The 19,569-nt window shown below is 47.3% G+C and overlaps 1 protein-coding gene across 1 annotated transcript in view; it reads left to right on the top strand.

The window, feature by feature from the left end:
- LOC141264749 (KAT8 regulatory NSL complex subunit 1-like) overlaps nt 1-19,323 on the top strand; it is an 80,988-nt gene extending 61,665 nt beyond the window's left edge. Inside the window, exons 4-13 of the mRNA XM_073677011.1 lie at nt 4,669-4,784; nt 5,238-5,442; nt 6,263-6,422; nt 6,929-7,087; nt 8,210-8,349; nt 8,578-8,696; nt 14,382-14,433; nt 16,813-16,925; nt 17,560-17,818; nt 18,265-19,323. Coding sequence (XP_073533112.1) covers nt 4,669-4,784; nt 5,238-5,442; nt 6,263-6,422; nt 6,929-7,087; nt 8,210-8,349; nt 8,578-8,696; nt 14,382-14,433; nt 16,813-16,925; nt 17,560-17,818; nt 18,265-18,576 — 1,635 coding nt within the window. The 3' untranslated portion in view covers nt 18,577-19,323. The remainder of the gene's footprint in view (nt 1-4,668; nt 4,785-5,237; nt 5,443-6,262; nt 6,423-6,928; nt 7,088-8,209; nt 8,350-8,577; nt 8,697-14,381; nt 14,434-16,812; nt 16,926-17,559; nt 17,819-18,264) is intronic.
- The last annotated feature ends 246 nt before the right edge of the window (nt 19,324-19,569 follow it).

The following is a 19,569-nucleotide window of genomic DNA, read 5'->3' as shown; positions in this document are numbered from 1 at the left end:
GGCCGCGGTGCAGTGTTCCTTCGGTCTGTCGGGAGGAGAGGAGAGTGAGGAGCCCGATGGAAGCCGTTTAGTAATGGCCGCCGCGCTGTGAGGAGAGAGAAGCCGGAAGAGGAGGGGCAGGAGAAAGCGCGCGCTCAGAGCGCTTCCTGCCCGCGAAAGACTGGGAAGGTGCGAAGCCACGCCCCCCGCCGGCTTCAAAAAAAGCGCGCGCGACTCCTCCGCTCTCCGCTCCTGCCCCGCTTCCATGTCCTGCAGGCATCCACCTGCGGACAAAAAAACACAAGTCACCACATGAATACATGTAGCAGCCGCCGCTGAAGCACTCAAAACACATTAACATGCTGAGTACTCACCCAGCTGAGCGCCACAGGGACCCCCAGGGATTTGTGGCGCTGTGCCCAAGCTTCCCCCCAGGGCGGAGAACGCAGTGACCCCAGATGCGCGGTTTGCGTCCCCGCCAGGGAAGCATCCCTCATCCCCCGGGGCCGGCAGGGTTCTGCAGGGACCTCTCTCAAAGGGTAATGCAGATCCGCCAAGGGAGGGGTGGGGGTCCAGCAGCGCTGAGACCCCTGAGACCTCAAGACCACGGGGGTCCAAGTCTCTGTCCGATAAAAATAAAAAAAATTTTCTGAGGAGCTGCTTCCAGCAGCGACCATCCTCTGTGACCTCAAATTTTAGACTGGAGAGCTGGAGTAGGAGGAGCCCAAGCTGGAGGGGCCGGACAACACTCTTTTTTAATCTGAGGTGTTCTATCCTATGTGGGCTCCGCCTACCACTAGTAATGACTGTGTCTCCCTTCCATCTGCTGCTGAAATGAGAAATTTCTGGTCAACTTTTAACCCTTATAGCTCCCTACTAAAAAAAAAAATATTGCTTCCAAAATTGTGCTATTTTGTGTGACATATCGCTCTGATTTAAGAGCATAAAAAAAAAATTGCGTGGAAGATATATATATATATTTTCTCTTCCACAGCTAGGATGATCCAACGTTTCTAGTCGCGAGTTCTGGTTGCAGAAGTTGTTTTTTGTTCTTCCCTCCTGGGCTTTTGCTTCTGCCATTTTGGGCGGCTCTAGTGAGATAATCCATTTGATTTTTGGACTGGGAGCTTGTTTCCCTGATACTTTCGGCTACTCCAGACCTTGCTATTTAGGATTACACGTATAAATGTTGAGAGGGGAACAGTGTAAAATACACCCAATTTTGAGATTCACAATTGGGGGTACAAGACACAGGACCTCCACTTGTGCACCGTGTGGGTTTTGCAGCTTGTTCAGGGCATATAGAAAGCACTTGCGGTTAGTGTTATAATCAGCCCGTCATTGGGACGCCTCGCTGGATCTCTACCCTACATTGCATGGCGTCTCCATACTGCAGGTCAGGCAGTGCTTTTCTTTTTAACCTCTCCTGTCCCCTGTGGATTTGCTTTTCTCCAGGTAGAACCATTACATCGTGTTGATGACCATCTGGCCGTGTTGTCAGCAGGTTTGCCGGCTGTTTCCTATATTCAGGGAGTCGTTGTGTGGATTATAGGGCATCAGGGTCCTGGCTCCAGGCACTTGTATCACGGTTTCTACAGGTGTCCTTATTATATGCAGCATGTTGGGGCATTTTTGTCACCTGTGTAGGGCTTGTGTACATTCACCTTTTACTGCACCCGTTAGGTGGACTTGTATTTTGGATCCTTCTGGCTTACAGCTCCGCATGCTGCGAATCTCCCCCCAATACCTTCAGGGGCGATCGTACTGAGAACAACATGCCATAGTGTTGTAATATGGTAACTGTACTTCAGCTGCAGAAAAGAAAAAGCGAATGCATCATCTGCGTGTAAAAAATAATGCAGCAGTGTCCAGAAGATAATCTGACACAGGACCTGATCCCGAATATAACACAGCTGTGACTATAGAGAAACTGTGTATCTGCAGGTCATTAGAAAGTGCTCGCAGACCCCACTAACTGCCTCACTTAGCTCCTAGTATGCAGGGGGGCAGTTTATCTAGTCAGTTGAGAATGTACAGTGTCAGGTAGAAAGACTACATATCCCAGAATGCCGATCCCACAAGAATCTCCTCTGACACTGAATAAGCTGGGTATACATGGAGATGTCACCTCCGAAGCATGCAGAATAGTGAGTGCAGCTCTGGAGTATAATACAGGATGTAACTCAGGATCAGTAATGTATGTACACAGTGACTGCACCAGCAGAATAGTGAGTGCAGCTCTGGAGTATAATACAGGATGTAACTCAGGATCAGTAATGTAATGTATGTACACAGTGACTGCACCAGCAGAATAGTGAGTGCAGCTCTGGAGTATAATACAGGATGTAACTCAGGATCAGTAATGTAATGTATGTACACAGTGACTGCACCAGCAGAATAGTGAGTGCAGCTCTGGAGTATAATACAGGATGTAACTCAGGATCAGTAATGTAATGTATGTACACAGTGACTGCACCAGCAGAATAGTGAGTGCAGCTCTGGAGTATAATACAGGAAGTAACTCAGGATCAGTAATGTATGTACACAGTGACTGCACCAGCAGAATAGTGAGTGCAGCTCTGGAGTATAATACAGGATGTAACCCAGGATCAGTAATGTAATGTATGTACACAGTGACTGCGCCAGCAGAATAGTGAGTGCAGCTCTGGAGTATAATACAGGATGTAACTCAGGATCCGTAATGTAATGTAATGTATGTACACAGTGACTGCACCAGCAGAATAGTGAGTGCAGCTCTGGAGTATAATACAGGAAGTAACTCAGGATCAGTAATGTATGTACACAGTGACTGCACCAGCAGAATAGTGAGTGCAGCTCTGGAGTATAATACAGGATGTAACTCAGGATCCGTAATGTAATGTATGTACACAGTGACTGCACCAGCAGAATAGTGAGTGCAGCTCTGGAGTATAATACAGGAAGTAACTCAGGATCAGTAATGTATGTACACAGTGACTGCACCAGCAGAATAGTGAGTGCAGCTCTGGAGTATAATACAGGATGTAACTCAGGATCCGTAATGTAATGTATGTACACAGTGACTGCACCAGCAGAATAGTGAGTGCAGCTCTGGAGTATAATACAGGAAGTAACTCAGGATCAGTAATGTATGTACACAGTGACTGCACCAGCAGAATAGTGAGTGCAGCTCTGGAGTATAATACAGGATGTATCTCAGGATCAGTAATGCAATGTATGTACACAGTGACTGCACCAGCAGAATAGTGAGTGCAGCTCTGGGGTATAATACAGGATGTAACTCAGGATCAGTAATGTAATGTATGCACACAGTGACTGCACCAGCAGAATAGTGAGTGCAGCTCTGGAGTATAATACAGGATGTAACTCAGGATCAGTAATGTAATGTATGTACACAGTGACTGCGCCAGCAGAATAGTGAGTGCAGCTCTGGAGTATAATACAGGATGTACCCAGGATCAGTAATACTTAGGTGCTCTGTAAAGCTTTACTGACTTTGGACATTGGTAATTATAAATGCAAAAAAAAATGTTCTGATTTATAGGAACCTGCCTGTTGGTATTTATTTCATGAGTTATTTTTTTATGATGCAGGTTTTCTCTCTATATGCTCGTTACTCCTGGCAATAAATGAGTTGGCATCTGGATATTGTGTGCACATCGCTGTCCGATCTTTGCTGACCGGTCAGTTTGTAGTTGCTCCTCTTTGACCAGATGCAGGAAAACGGCAAAAAAAAAGCTGATTCTTTCCTCCCCCCTCCATGATTGTATCCTGAGGATTGCGCATGATTAGTACAGCAGATATGGCAGCTGAGTGGAGGACTGTGCCTTTACTTTTTCCTGGATATCAGCAGTGGCCAAAAACTGCATTTATAATTATTTTTTTTTCCCTCCACAATCTGATAATTGGTTGTTTTATTGACACAAGACATTTTGGAGTAGATGTAACGTCATCAGGTTTCCTTTTGTTGTGTTGCCTCTCTTGGACTTTCTGGAAGACTTGTCGCTCAGGCGGTCACATTCTTGGAGACGTAATGACTGGTGTTTTTTGGCATTGATGCTCTTCACACCCCAATATCTCTGCGTGATTGATTTTGCCTTTTAATAGTTGGACAGCTGAGCCACTTATGTCACCGCCATAGTCAAACAACTTTACCTGACGTGGCCCTGATCAGCCTTCTGTGGCCCTGATCAGCCTTCCGTGGCCCTGATCAGCCTTCCGTGGCCCTGATCAGCCTTCCGTGGCCCTGATCAGCCTTCCGTGGCCCTGATCAGCCTTCCGTGGCCCTGATCAGCCTTCCGTGGCCCTGATCAGCCTTCCGTGGCCCTGATCAGCCTTCCGTGGCCCTGATCAGCCTTCCGTGGCCCTGATCAGCCTTCCTTAATGCACTTTTTCCATTTTTAGAGAACCTCATAGAAAATCTCATGGAACACCTTTGTCTGTAGCGTGTGATTCATATTTCCCCATTAAGTTGAATCTGCAGGGGAAAAAAAAACACCGCAAAAAACACAACTTCTGAAACCAGATATAATTTTAACTTAGTTTATCAAGGGCCTGGGGGAATGCCTGGAGTCGCTTGTTCTCCTCAAATACTGTTGTCGTCTAGACGGGGTCGAAATATCTGAGCTATTTGTTCTGTATTCCTTGTAAGAATCGTCAGGTTATCTCTTGCCTTCTTCTTTTTTGCAGTGTTCTCGCCTTACACCGTCTGAAAATGTCTCGTGTCAAAATCCTCTCTCAACACCAGCGTGTGACCCCTCCGGATCCCAAAAAACATCTCGTCTCGTCAACGGACTCATAAATTGGTTAGTGTTCTCACTGTGCTTCCTTCACCAATATTACACGATAAATGTAGGGTAGACTTGGTTACTAGAGCAATGTAGTTACACCGACGTGTGTGTATACAAGGATTACCGTCCGTCTGAATAGTTTGGTGCTCCATGTACCGACTGTCCCCCCCCACACTGAGGAAAAATAGCGGACCCCAATTTATCATTTGCAACAGGATTTTTTTTGCGAAAGAAACTGAATATGCAATGATGAAGTGTACTGAAAGTAGATGGGTATATGAAGGGTTATTCCGCCACTGTGGCATAACATTTCACACCACTAGTGTTCACGGCATCACCGGAGTCTCTTGAATTTCGACCTTTGTCCTTTTGGAGATGAGTAGACGTGTCCTGGATGGTGAGATCTTCAGCCTGTGGCTGTGTATCGTACATGTGAGACTGAGGTCCTGTGGTTTCTCTCCTGTGCAGCGTGCGCACCAGTCTGTCCTGTAATGGTTCCACAGAGGATCTGGATCCTGAAGAAGTGCTGGGGAAAAAACGTCGAGTAGAAGGCCTGTCTGCAGCACCAGCGCTCCCGGACCCCACCTGCATGGCAGCCAGAACGCGACCCATGCGGGGGCACAAGAAACGCAGATTGGTCAGGTCCAGTGAAGTGTCGTCTCTCAGTAGGAAGGTAATAATACACGTGTCCTGACCGCTGTGCTTGACCTGTTCTAGGTTCATTATGCAGATCTCAGCATAAAATGAGACCCTGATTCCTCGTTGGGCCACTTACTGGATTTCTTGCTCTTAGACTGGCAGGAATCCGGTCCATCGGTCAGGTCTCTTCTGGAGCCGCCTCCTATCGGCTGCTATCCGTTTCTGCTTTTATTAACCTGCCTGGGGCGACCTTGTGCATAATGTCACAATGATCTTATTGAGGCCAACTAATCATAAGAGGAGCGAGGGATGTTGGCCGGTAGTCGGGCTCCCATCCAGTGACCGGGGACTTGGCTCTTGGCTTCACACATCTGTTCTGGTTGTGGCAAAATGGCACTTTTACCAGCTACAGCGGAAGCCCAGCACGGACGTCCTGTCCAATATGCAGTCTGGGTATAAACACCAGGACTCGGCACAAGAGCATTCTGCAGCGGATGACCCAGCCACGGATCTGGGGGTCTCACTGCTGCCCTCCAATCACGCAGTATAATCCTAGCACTATACTCCCTGCAGAAACCAGAGGGTCCCCCCTAGATTGGACCCTTGTCACATTACTGTCCATGCCCCCTGATGTGACATCCTATGGCGGCAGTGTCTGCAGACAGCACCGGTGATCTGTTTGCAGCGAGATTCCCCTCCTCTTTCCAGGGTTTATATTGGGTTGGTGAATTCTTATTCTGCAGATCTCGTCTGTGATGTGGTTACCGGCTGATTCTTTTTTTTGGTGATTACTGTCCTTTCTTTCCTGGCTCTTGTGTATATCTGAAGATTTTTTTTGCTTTTCTTGTATTTAGCCTCAGAAGCCTCTGTCTGCAAAGTGCGGCTGCGAGCCCCCAACCACCTGTATTCTATGTGGATGCAAGACCAACGTGAAGACCACTCATCCCAGCACTATGAGTGAGCGGCTGGCACTGGCGGATCCGTGCTACCACCCCATCCTCTCCTTCCCCTACGGTAAGCCGCTGGTGGACCCATCGTATCCTCTTCACTGCCCGACAGCTAGGAGCCGCGGCTGCCGCTCTCTTATTCTTGCTGCTTATTATAGTGATTATTCACTATTCTCAAACCGCATATTCACAAGCGATGATTGAATGTATACATGGTCTCATCGCAGGGCGTGCCATAAATGTCTAGTAGATGAGGTCCCGAGATCGGTCTTGTTATTGGATTGGTGGTCGCACGTAGTGTGTGTCTGCCATATACAACCCCTTTAAGGAATGGCTGCCTTATATGCATAAAAAGACAGCGAGTCAATAAGTCACTGACCTGCCGATTTCTGCTTGATCGGCTGGCCATCTAATGTGTATGGAGGCTTACTATGATGTGTTATTACTACGTAGCCGTTACACTAATGTTTATGAAGTTCTGTAGGTCCGATGTGGCCCAGAGCTGACTGTTCTGGCCGATGTGGCCTGTGTCTCCTGACTGCTAACATGCGCTCGTTGGCTCTTTGCTTCTAGATTCTCCCCTTAACTTGCACTTTGAAGCGTTGCTGAAAGACGACGGGCAGCTCCGGTTTTCTCACAAACTCAAAGCTCTTAAGTTTTCTCAGCTCAGCAAGAAATCCTCAGAAAGGTTTCGAAGAGACTGTCCTAGCCCGACACCGGATTTCACAGGCAGTAAGTGCCTCAGGATCCCGCTCTCTGGAAAATACCTGTCTACCCGCTGGCAACTTTCTATGGATATTGCAAACCCTTTTAAGTCATTTGTTCTTCCACTGCGACTTCTTTATATTGGGGTTCCTTAGACTTTGTAGCTTTTTGTGCATTACGAGGATGCGACATAGAATGGTGCGTGGCTCTTTTCTCAACTTTGTCCCGTGTTATGTATTTCTGCTTGTCATTCCTTCTTTCACCACTAGGGGGGCACAGATTATTTTGTACAGCAGTTGGCTAGATTAGTTGCTGAGAGGCTGGAGCCCCTGATTATACCCACAACCCTCCCTCCCCCTGATCATACCCACAACCCTCCCTCCGATCATACCGACACCAGGCAGAGCAGTGGTAACGCCAGTGTCTCCTGTCCTGATACACATACACCTAGAAGAGATCTTCTGCTGAAAGCATTGTGCGCGTACACCTCCTGGGGCACATGGACAATCGTCAGGCATGATGTACCAGAATGCAACAGGTGCACAATACCTGGCACGACATCTGTGCCACTCGCCTCCCAGTGCAGAACATATGGGCACATGTGAGCGCTGCTGCAGAACTTCTTTAAGGAGGGGGCAGAGCTACGATTGTAGGAAAGGTCTGCTGGGGAGAAGTGTTAAGGGTAGATTGTGATGCCAACTTGTGCCAAAGATTGTGTGTTCTCAAATGGGGGGTGGGGGTCTCCTGACCCCCGTCCTGCCTGGTGCAACATCTGCTGTCAGTGGAGAGATGGTGACTTCTATTAAGAGTTTCCAAAAAAGCAGTGACGTTCATCTGTATGCAGAATTTGGTGAAAGGGAAAAGCTGTGCATGTGCCTGTCCCCCCTCCATTCACAGCTGACCCTGCATCAGTTGCAGGTGCACTAATGCCCGCAGATGGGGGGTAGTGGGAGCAGGATTATATTTTGCAGTTTAGTGAGACCCCCGCACTCTTTTGGGCTTTCTGCGCCATCTGCCAGGGGGCCCCGGAGTCACACGTCTACACTCCTACAATAGCTGTTCTGCTCCCATCTACCTCTTGCATATACTGTAATGTAAATCCACAATTAAAAAAAAAAAATGTAATGAATTCATCTTTTTGGCCGTCAGGGTCTTTATTTCGAGAGGACAGGCAGTACAGAGGATTGCCGAACTCCAGCATACACATATCCAGCCCCGTCACTCCAAGACCAAGCAATGCAGCCCAGCAGCTTTCATCCCTCACAGAAACCCCTTCATCCAACTCAGCGGTAAGTGCACACCGAAGAATAGAGGCCCGGAGGGCTGTAATGGCGACCACGGCGCCTGCAAACCGGCTTTTTTCCAGAAACTTTAACCAATGACTCTTCTCGTAAATTCACACCACACCGGAACCTAAAACACCTGTGCCCCCTTCTACATAGAAGTGTTCTTGTGTACGGCGGGTGGCTCACAAGATGACCGTTCCCAGTGACACTTGTATTCTTTTGTCTTTTTAGGCTCTCAAGCGGAAAAGGTTTGAGAATTCATACGACATAGATAATATCGTCATTCCAATGTCAATGGCGGCTGCGGCTCGGGTGGAGAAGATACAGTATAAGGAAATCCTGACACCTAGGTAAGTGGTTACCTCTGCATTAAGCCCCTGATGCAATGTGAGATGTGGCGGACCCTGGAGATGAGTGCCTGGGAGGGTCATGGCAGCCGGGGATCTGCTGATGACCCCATCACCACCATCTTGCCACCACTTCTTTGAGGCAGAGACTGTTTTTAATAGGATATTCATTTTCGCTATGTATCGCAATACTGAAGTTCAGCAGTATATAGCACAAGAAAATGTTCATGTTCCCTATAGGGGCTAAGAAAGATGTACATTTAAAAAAAAAAAAAAAAAACTATTCATCTCATCTCCCCCCTTTCCTACTTAAAAAGAAATGTAAAAATAAGCTTAATTTTAAAGTATCTTCACATCTGATGCATCAAAATCGAACATTATTCAACCTGTAAGGCAAACGCTGTAAAGAAAAATCTAAACTCCAAAATTAGTTGTTTTTTTTTTACTAGTCCTACCTCCTCCAAGCTATGCAATAAAAAGGCAATCATAATGTAATTTATTTCTATATCGCCGACCTATTCCGCAGCACGGACATGTACAAAGAAAGAGTAACACAATCCATCAGTTACAGGAGGAGCGAGGGTCCTGCTCCCAAGCCGCAATCTGTCATGTACGGTCCAGCCATCATTATAACTAATGGGGGTTATGATATAAAGCTGCATGATTTGGTAATCAGCCTGTATCGAAGTACAGTTACCAAGCGCTATTGGGTGCAAGGAGACAGATGAATAAAAGGGAAAACTGAGAAAGAAGAAACAAGCGACGTTAGATTAATGAAGTAAGGTGATAGGTCTGTCTAAAGAGATGAGTTTTTAAAGCATGCTTAAAAATATGGGGCCTAGGTATTAATCGGATTATAGTGCATTCCAGAAAACTGGAGCAGCACGAGAGAAGTTTCAGAGACGGAGGTTTGGATTATGGAGGCTGTTAGCCTTAGATCAGTTGTAGAACGGAAAGCACGGGTAGCGTGGTAGACGGATGAGAGAGGCGTTGTAGAAATGTGCAGATCTGTGGAGAGGGTGAGTGTTTATATTAGACTCTGTAGTGGGTGGATAACCAGTGTAATGACTGCCACAAAGTGGAGGTATCTGTGCAGCGGCTGGACAGAAATACGACCCTGGCTGCCGTATTCAGGACGGATTGGAGAGTCGAAAGCTTGGTTAGAGGGAGACCGATAAGTAGAGAGTTGCAGTAGTCCAGATGAGTGAATACGACAGTAAAAGGTTTTGCAGTTTCATAGGTGAGAAAAGGTCGAGTTCTTGAGTTTTAAGATGCAGATGACAAGACTGAAGTACAAAAAAATATCAATACAAACCGCACCTGCGCACAAAATACTAGCACTGATACAGGTCCATTGACTGGCAAACAATGCTGTCTTGGAAAATAACGACACAAACAAATATATAAATGTAGGTCTCTATATGGAGATTTTTTTTTTTGTTTAACCCCTTTACAACCTATGACGTGTGTATGTATGTATATACAAAAGTTTGGACACACCTTCTCATTTAAAGATTTTTCTGTATTTTCATGACTATAAAAATTGTCCATTCACACTGAAGGCATCAAAACTATGAATTAGCACATGTGGAATTATATACTTAACAAAAAAGTGTGAAACAACTGAAAATATGTCTTATATTCTAGGTTCTTCAAAGTAGCCACCTTTTGCTTTGATGACGGCTTTGCACACTCTTGGCGTTCTCTTGATGAGCTTCAAGAGGTAGTCACCGGAAATGGTTTTCACTTCACAGGTGTGCCCTGTCAGGTTTAATAAGTGGGATTTCTTGCCTTATAAATGGGGTTGGGACCATCAGTTGTGTTGTGCAGAAGTCAGGTGGATACACAGCTGATAGTCCTACTGAATAGACTGTTAGCTGCTTTTTTCTTGCCATAATACAAATTCTAAGTAAAGAAAAACGAGCGGCCATCATTACTTTAAGAAATGAAGGTCAGTCAGTGCGAAAAATTTGGAAAACTTTGAAAGTGTCCCCAAGTACAGTTGCAAAAACCATCAAGCGCTACAAAGAAACTCTCACATGAGGACCGCCCCAGGAAAGGAAGACCAAGAGTCACCTCTGCTTCTGAGGATAAGTTTATCCGAGTCACCAGCCTCAGAAATCGCAGGTTAACAGCAGCTCAGATTAGAGACCAGGTCAATGCCACACAGAGTTCTAGCAGCAGACACATCTCTACAACAACTGTTAAGAGGAGACTTTGTGCCGCAGGCCTTCATGGTAAAATAGCTGCTAGGAAACCACTGCTAAGGACAGGCAACAAGCAGAAGAGACTTGTTTGGGCTAAAGAACACAAGGAATGGACATTAGACCAGTGGAAATCTGTGCTTTGGTCTGAAGAGTCCAAATTTGAGATCTTTGGTTCCAACCACCGTGTCTTTGTGCGACGCAGAAAAGGTGAACGGATGGACTCTACATGCCTGGTTCCCACCGTGAAGCATGGAGGAGGAGGTGTGATGGTGTGGGGGGGCTTTGCTGGTGACACTGTTGGGGATTTATTCAAAATTGAAGACATACTGAACCAGCATGGCTACCACAGCATCTTGCAGCGGCATGCTATTCCATCCGGTTTGCGTTTAGTTGGACCATCATTTATTTTTCAACAGGACAATGACCCCAAAAACACCTCCAGGCTGTGTAAGGGCTATTTGACCAAGAAGGAGAGTGATGGGGGGCTACGCCAGATGACCTGGCCTCCACAGTCACCAGACCTGAACCCAATTGAGATGGTTTGGGGTGAGCTGGACCGCAGAGTGAAGGCAAAAGGGCCAACAAGTGCTAAGCATCTCTGGGAACTCCTTCAAGATTGTTGGAAGACCATTTCCGGTGACTACCTCTTGAAGCTCATCAAGAGAATGACAAGAGTGTGCAAAGCAGTCATCAAAGCAAAAGGTGGCTACTGTGAAGAACCTAGAATATAAGACATATTTTCAGTTGTTTCACACTTTTTTGTAAACTATATAATTCCACATATATATTTTCTATAATCCATATCATAGGTCGCCTCCCCTTTTTTGATGCCGGCTACGGCGATGAGGCCGCACCTTTTCAGTCAATTTCACAATTCCACCGGTGGCTGTTAACATGTTAAATGCCGCTGTCAATCTCTGACAGCTTCATTTAACATGATCGGTGCGTCATTAGCTCTGCCCATCTGCTCCCCTGTCAGATTTGCGGTCCACCGATGGGTTGACATTACAACCAAGGGTCACAGGAGACCCCTGTGGTTGTCATTGCCGAGTGTCGCCCAGTGGTCGGCGCTTATAGCGGATGAGCATTTTTGTTGCATATAGCAGGGCTGAGGCCGTATGTGTAGCACAGGCGATCAGATGATTGCAGATTCTAGTCTCCCATGGAGATTATTGAAGCAAGTGTGTGTGTAAAAAAAAAAAAAAAATTATTCAAAATAAAGCCGTAAAAAAATACATTTAATATCACCGCGTTCAGATTCGCCCAATCTATCAAAATATAAAAATAATCCGAACGGTGAACGATGGAGCGAGAAAAAAAATCAAAACTCCAGAATTACGGATTTTTTTTGGTCATTGCAATAGAATGCAATAACAGGCGATCAAAACATCCTATCTACCCAAAATGGTAGCAATAAAAACGTCAGCTCGGCGTGCAAAAAATAAGCCCTCACCCGACCCCAGATCACGAAAAATTGAGACTCTACAGTTCTCGGGAAATGGTGGCGTTTTGCTTTGTGTAGATAAACTTTGCATTTTTTTTTTCACCACATACCAAACATGTATAGGTTCTTTTCTATGTATCTATGAACTCTGTACACGATATGGTAAAATCAATGGTGTAATTCAAAAATGCAACTCGTCCTGCAAAAAAAGCAAGCCCTTACATGGCGATATTGACCAAAAAATGAAGTTATGGCTCTTGGAAGAAGGGGAGCAAAAGCTGAAAAACCCAAGGTGCTGAAGTGGTTAAACCACTAAAGTGACCCCTAAGTTTTGTATTGCTGTAATCATCGTGACCCGCGGAAGCCGGTGACCAGGAGACTATGCACAGCGAACGCTAAAAAAACAATCCCTAAAAATACTACCGCGAATAGGAAGCATGATCTCACCATTGCATAGTGCTGGGGAAAAAATATTTCCCTGCTCTTATTTCATTATATGTTAAAATGAATGTGGTCATTAACCCCTTTACAGCCTGGGACGTATTAGTACGCACCAGGCTGTAACCCCCGGTTCAGCGGGGGCTCCGGCGCTGAGCCCACACTGAACCGGGCACATGTCAGCGGATTCTTACAGCTGACATGTGCCCACAACTGCTGCTGTGGAATCGCGATCCACCCGCGGCTGTTAACATTTTAAATGCCGCTGTCAATATCTGACAGCGGCATTTAACCGCGCCGGAAGCTCGTCACTTACTCCGCTCATCGGCAACCCCGTCACTTGATCGCAGGTCACCGATGCGTGGGCTTGACAACCCAGGGTCTGCAGCAGACTCCAGTGGTTGTCATGAGCTGATCGCTATGAGCGCCACCTAGTGGTCGGCGCTCATAGCACAGGAGAATTTCTGCTGCATTCAGGGGATCTACTCGTCCCCTGTATGTAGCAGAGGCGATCAGACAATTGCTGCTTCTAGTCTCCTATGGAGACTATAGAAGCATGCAAAAAGTGAAAAAAAAAAATGGTTTTAAATATATTAAAATAAATTAAAAAATATAAGTTTAAATCACCCCCCTTTCACCCCATTCAAAATAAAATAGAAAAAAAAAAACACATAGACATATTTGGTATCGCCGCGTTCAGAATCGCCCGATCTATCAATATAAAAAAAGAATTAATCCGAACGGTAAATGACGGAATTACTTTTTTTGGTCACCACAAAATTGCAATAACGTGCGATCAAAACATCGGATCTACCCCAAAATGGTATCAATAAAAACTTCAGTTCGGCGCACAAAAAATAAACCCTAACCCGGCCCCAGATTCCTAAAAATGGAGACGCTACGGATCTTGAAAAATGGCGCCATTTTTTTTTTTTTTTTTTTTTTTTTTTTTAAGCAAACTTTGGAATTTTTTTTTACCACTTAAATAAAAAATAACCTATACATGTTTGGTGTCTATGAACTCGTAATGACCTGGAGAATAAGAAGGGCCGGTCAGTTTAAGCATTCAGTGGACGCGGTAAAAAAATAAATAAAAAACATCTGTGGTATTGCACTTTTTTTTTTTTGCAATTTCACCGCAATTGGAATTTTTTCCCCGTACACGATATGGTAAAACTGGTAATGTCGTTCAAAACTACAACTCATCCTGCAAAAAATAAGCCCTCACACCGCCATATTGACCAAAAAATAAAAACGCTATGGCTCTGGGAACGAGGGGAGCAAAAAACAAAAACTCAAAAAAAAAAAAACAAAAAAAAAAAAAAAAAAAACCAGGGTTGCGAAAGGGTTAAACTCCTCCTGAAATGACTACACTGCTAAAAAAAATAGTCGTTATGTCTCTTGGAAAAAGGGGATGAAAAAAATGGCTGTCATTTAGGGGTTAAGCTATGATGACAATCATTTTTGTTACTAAATGAGTCCACTGTCCCCTGCTTGTCCTGTACATGGAGGCTCGTGGACTCGTCAGGGGCTTAATTATTTGATTAAAAAAAACATTTTCTGATATTTTGCTGACTATCTTTTTTTTATTTTCCCCAGCTGGAGAGAGTTGGACCCTTCAGAGCAAACCATCCTGGCAGAAGATCCTCAGGTGAGTGTCCATGCGCCGGATATTATGCTCAGGTGTAAAGTGCTGGTGACACCACAAGGTGGCGCTGCAGTATGGCGATGGTTGGCACACGTGCACTTGTGATGCCTGGCGAGGGCTTTTGCCTGCGGACTGCTGTGAGCACAGATTGGCGTTAGTCTCTCCCCCGTTAAAGATCTGGGCTTGCAGCGGACGTGTTATATTACATGGCATTTGATCAAATGGCTGCCAACGTATTACTGCAACAGGCCGGGTCCACCATGTAGAGATTCTTATTTGCCATAGAGGTGGAATCCTAAACATGTGGACCCCCCCTCCCATGTATGCCCAGGCAGGTCTTTAAAGAAGTTGTCCATTACTTGGACATCTCCTTGTCATACCCCACGATAAAATAAAAAGGCTTATACTCTCCTCCTGTGCTGGCGCCGTTTCCGCGGGGCTCTCCCCAGGGCTCCCGTGCTGCTGCTGTTGTGACACCGGCGCCCAATCAGCGCTGGCGTCACTGTCTTCATGTTCAATTCAACAGGAGGCAGGGACAGTGACGCCAGCGCTGATTGGGCGCCGGTGTCACGTGTCACAACAGCACGAGAGCCCTGCGGGAACGGTGCCAGCACAGGAGTGGAGTATAAACTTCTTTTTTTTCTTTTATCAGGACCAAACATTTAGATCAAGAAGGGGTGGTCTAAAGAAGTGGACAACCCCTTTAAAACCACATTCCCCTTTATGGAGCTGGCGTTAAATTTTTGCCTACCAGTCTCACCTGTGAGGTGAGCGGCGGGAGCCGTGGCCGTGGCCTCGCCTGTGAGGTGGGCGGCAGGAGCCGGGGCCGTGGCCTCGCCTGTGAGGTGGGCGGCGGGGGCCGTGGCCTCGCCTGTGAGGTGGGCGGCGGGGGCCGTGGCCTCGCCTGTGAGGTGGGCGGCGGGGGCCGTGGCCTCGCCTGTGAGGTGGGCGGCGGGGGCCGTGGCCTCGCCTGTGAGGTGGGCGGCGGGGGCCGTGGCCTCGCCTGTGAGGTGGGCGGCGGGGGCCGTGGCCTCGCCTGTGAGGTGGGCGGCGGGGGCCGTGGCCTCGCCTGTGAGGTGGGCGGCAGGAGCGGGGCCATATTACACAGCCTTCGCGTCTCAGCTACTGGGGATGCTGCCTTCTCCTATCCTGGCAGTTTAGCCCCTTAGTGAGGGTGTTTGATGGAGGGAAGAAGCTCCCGTGTCCCCAGGTATGGGCCCTTTAGCTGTTGCTGTCGTACAATTATCGGGGCCTTCTAGGATGCCGCTCGGTGTAATTCTGATAGACACAATGTGATATAGAAGTATCGCTCTGTATTATATGAGCAGTCGTGTAGATGCTGTTCACAAGCCCTGCTAGGATTAAAGTTAGTTACAATCCGTCTATAACCTGAACTACATGCTCTGCACATGATTAAATTTCCACGGTGAACACCATAAACTGCACGCAAAGAGTGTGGAACTGGTAATAGTTTGTGTGCTTCACCTAAACTTATCTCAAGATGGGACTTTTGCTGATTACCGTAATATTTTGCAGAATAAGATGAGTTTCGCTGCTTTGTCAGGGGCTCAAAACTTACAGTGCAAAATACCAATAGTGAAACTTTTTTTTTTTTCTTCTTTTCTATGCAAATTGCCTCTTCAGAGAGAAAGAGGACTTGTACTCTATAGCGCCACCTATTGGAAGCATCAATCCTACAAGTCACTATCGACCCTTTTAACGAGTCGTGCAATATGACTTAGGATAAAAGCCAAATCAGAATCTCAATTTGCAGACACGGTGTTTCGGGCTGTTGGCCCTCGTCAGTGCAAAGTATGAGAACTGATCTGGTTAGGTGAGAGGCTCTGGACTGAGGTGTAAGGGGTAACGTTCCTCCTTGTGCAGAGTGATACAAGTCATATTGCACGACTCGTTAAAGGGTTGATTGTGACTTGTAGGATTGCTGCTTCCAATAGGTGGCGCTATAGAGTTCAAGTCCTCTTTTTCTCTGAAGAGGCAATTTGCATATTACATTTCCCAGAGGAGCATTGCACGGCGAATAAGCCTCCTTACCTTGACATGCCAGAGACGGTGTGTTGCTCTTAACAAGGAGAAACATTACCCCTTAGACCACCTTTTCTTTTCTCAAATTTTCCCTACCCCATCCTGCAACAAACAATCCCTTCTGCTCTTCAGAAGAATCATTTGCAGTGCATTGACCGAATAACAGAAAACTTTGATCTTTGGGTCGGGGCGGATTGCAGGCAGTTCTTTCTGATTTTTGATGCTGTTGCTCAGTTTACAGTTTAGGGAGATATTGGTGTGTTCATTCTCCCATGTGATGGCCTGTATTTGGCAGTAGAGGGCGCTGTTGTGGATATTGACATGTCTCTGTCTCTGCAGCTTGAAGACTTGTCTGATGAGACTTATCAGGACCGGCACAGTGCGTACGAGGATCTGGAGCGCTCCCGCTGGGACTCTTGGACTTCAGCTATTCCACAGAGGCGAGGGAGCAGGTACTGAACAAGGGCTGATGTCTTCCCTGTACTCCTAGAACTGTCCTGGAATATGGCCATGTTATGGGGGCCTCAGCTGTGGACCTGCACTTCATGTAGGGGGTTCCTCGACTCTGAGCTTCCCAGGGTGAAGGGAGTTCCTCGGCTCTGAGCTTCCCAGGGTGAAGGGAGTTCCTCAGCTCTGAGCTTCCCAGGGTGAAGGGAGTTCCTCGGCTCTGAGCTTCCCAGGGTGAAGGGAGTTCCTCGGCTCTGAGCTTCCCAGGGTGAAGGGAGTTCCTCGGCTCTGAGCTTCCCAGGGTGAAGGGAGTTCCTCGGCTCTGAGCGTCCCAGGGTGAAGGGAGTTCCTCGGCTCTGAGCGTCCCAGGGTGAAGGGAGTTCCTCGGCTCTGAGCGTCCCAGGGTGAAGGGAGTTCCTCGGCTCTGAGCGTCCCAGGGTGAGGGGGGGTTCCTCGGCTCTGAGCGTCCCAGGGTGAGGGGGGGTTCCTCGGCTCTGAGCGTCCCAGGGTGAGGGGGTTTCCTCGGCTCTGAGCGTCCCAGGGTGAGGGGGGTTCCTCGGCTCTGAGCTCAGTTACTTCAATGCGCTTTCTAATTCTAAATTTGCAGGCATTTATATTTTTCATATCTTTTCCCCTTAGGTCCTCGAACAGATCTGATGGTCGATGGACCCCGCAACCTTCATCCAACAGCCAAGGGTCTTTCCAGCAGCCGGCCTCTCCGGATATTGGATTCCCCAGCCTTAATGATGTCCCGCTCGCCCTGTCATCTGCTGCCACCGACTACCCGGAGCCTTACAGTACTGTCCAGTGCTTGTCTGTCCACAGCCGCACCAGGGGGCTCTCCTGGAGTGAAGACACCAGATCTTCCACCCCTGAGATCCAGGATGAAGAAGAACAGGTTTGTTTTAGTGTTGACCTAGAAACTCCCACCCCACCCCCTGAAGGGTTTATCTGGTGCCACAAAACTGGTGGTCTTCTCTTGGGACGGGCCATCACTATTCACTTGGCGGTGGTCTTAATCTTAAAACCCCTGCTGATCAGCTGACTGCAGGGGGCCTGACGCTCCATTTTAAGTGGGAGCCTCTGGTAATAATACAGCTCACATCTCACATCTATTCAAGTGTACAGTACTGAGCTGTAATGCCAGGTCCGCCGAGGGGTCCCCCACCACAATCAGCGGATACATGGGAAGTCAGACACTCACCAGTCTGATATTGACGACCTCTCCAAATGATAGGCAATCAGATTTGTGGACCCATATAATCCACTAGAAAGCTTGTGATGTGTATTATACCCAGGCCAGTCTATATTCATAATGACGCTTGTTTTTTTCTCCCTCTGCAGATGATCACACCCTGGGACCCTCGCTCTTTTCCCCTTTCAGACGGAGACCATCACTCTCTCGAAACCTCACCAGGGACTGCACAGAGCAGAGGCAAGAGCACACTTCCCCCAGATGTCCTGTGTAACGCAGGGGGCACGTCGGACCCCCAGACTGACAGCATAGACTCTGGCACGTCAACAGAAAACCTCTCCCCCACCTCCAAAGATCCCCTTCTACCTAATAGCATTTCAGTAGTTCGATTTAGTGCCCATAGCGGCGAAAAAATCGCAAGCCTGGAATATTTTCCCACCAGGCCGGTGAACAAGAGATGAAAGCTTGTCCTCTTCACAAGATGTGTACGACCAGAGAATACAAACCCCATATACTTTATTTCAGTATCAAGTGCTTGGCTGACTTGCAGGCCCGAGCGGAGAAGTAGGGGGCCACCAGTAATGGCCCGGGGGGTCCTGGGCTCGGCAGCACGCTGAAGTAAAGGCCTGTGACAAGGTTATAGCAGAGGCCTCAGGCTGAGCCTCACGCTTGACGTGGAGTGCAGGAAAGTCTCCAGATGTGGATGACGACTATTTCCTGCCGCTTTGAGGTGTAAGAGGCAGAGTAGGTACGTGGAGCAGGTAATGTAGGCAGCGGAGGGGGAGGATTGCTGGATTATAGGCATTATTAAATGGGGTTCACGGAGGTGCGGGGGAATAAAGAATCAGGTTTAGACCCTTGACTGCCGTAAGGAGCGCACTTCATCTGCTGGAGGCCCCGCAGGCGGTGCGACGTTCTGCAGGTGTCTCTCAATCACTAGATTGTAGCTTCTGTTCTCTCTATCACTGTGTAATGTTACAGCAGGAGAAGCAGATTCACGTCTCGTACCCGGCGCCGCAGAACACGGGGCCACAAACGGGCGAGAAAGAGACATAATAAAGAGGCGACCGGACAGATTCCTCTCCCGCTACCCGGGAACAAAAAACGTGTAATTACTGAATGAGTGGGAAGAATCACCTCCTGTCTGAGAATGGCCGGGTGTATATGGATATATGGAGGAGATTACAAAGAATAAATTCTAAATCATATTACTATTTTTCTCGTGTTTCACTTCGTGTGTGTCTTGACAATTCCTTTACTGAATGTGGCGTGGTAGATGCCAGATTGCCAGACATTCTGGTCTAGGATGGACTAGCGGATGGAGAATTGTGCTGAGAGACAAGCTGTAGAGGATGGTTACTTCACAACGCACATTACTGGAGGTTTCCGTCTGTAGGAATTAGTTCCTGGGGATCACTTCACCTTTTTTTTTTTTTGCAATCTAAATTGTGTGG

The sequence above is a fragment of the Phyllobates terribilis genome, unplaced genomic scaffold (genome assembly GCF_046119375.1).
Source record: "Phyllobates terribilis strain yellow unplaced genomic scaffold, ASM4611937v1 Scaffold_4__5_contigs__length_816908805, whole genome shotgun sequence".
Taxonomy (NCBI): domain Eukaryota; kingdom Metazoa; phylum Chordata; class Amphibia; order Anura; family Dendrobatidae; genus Phyllobates; species Phyllobates terribilis.
Note: the sequence above shows the minus strand (reverse complement) of the source record. Positions and strands in the feature narration are given on the sequence as shown.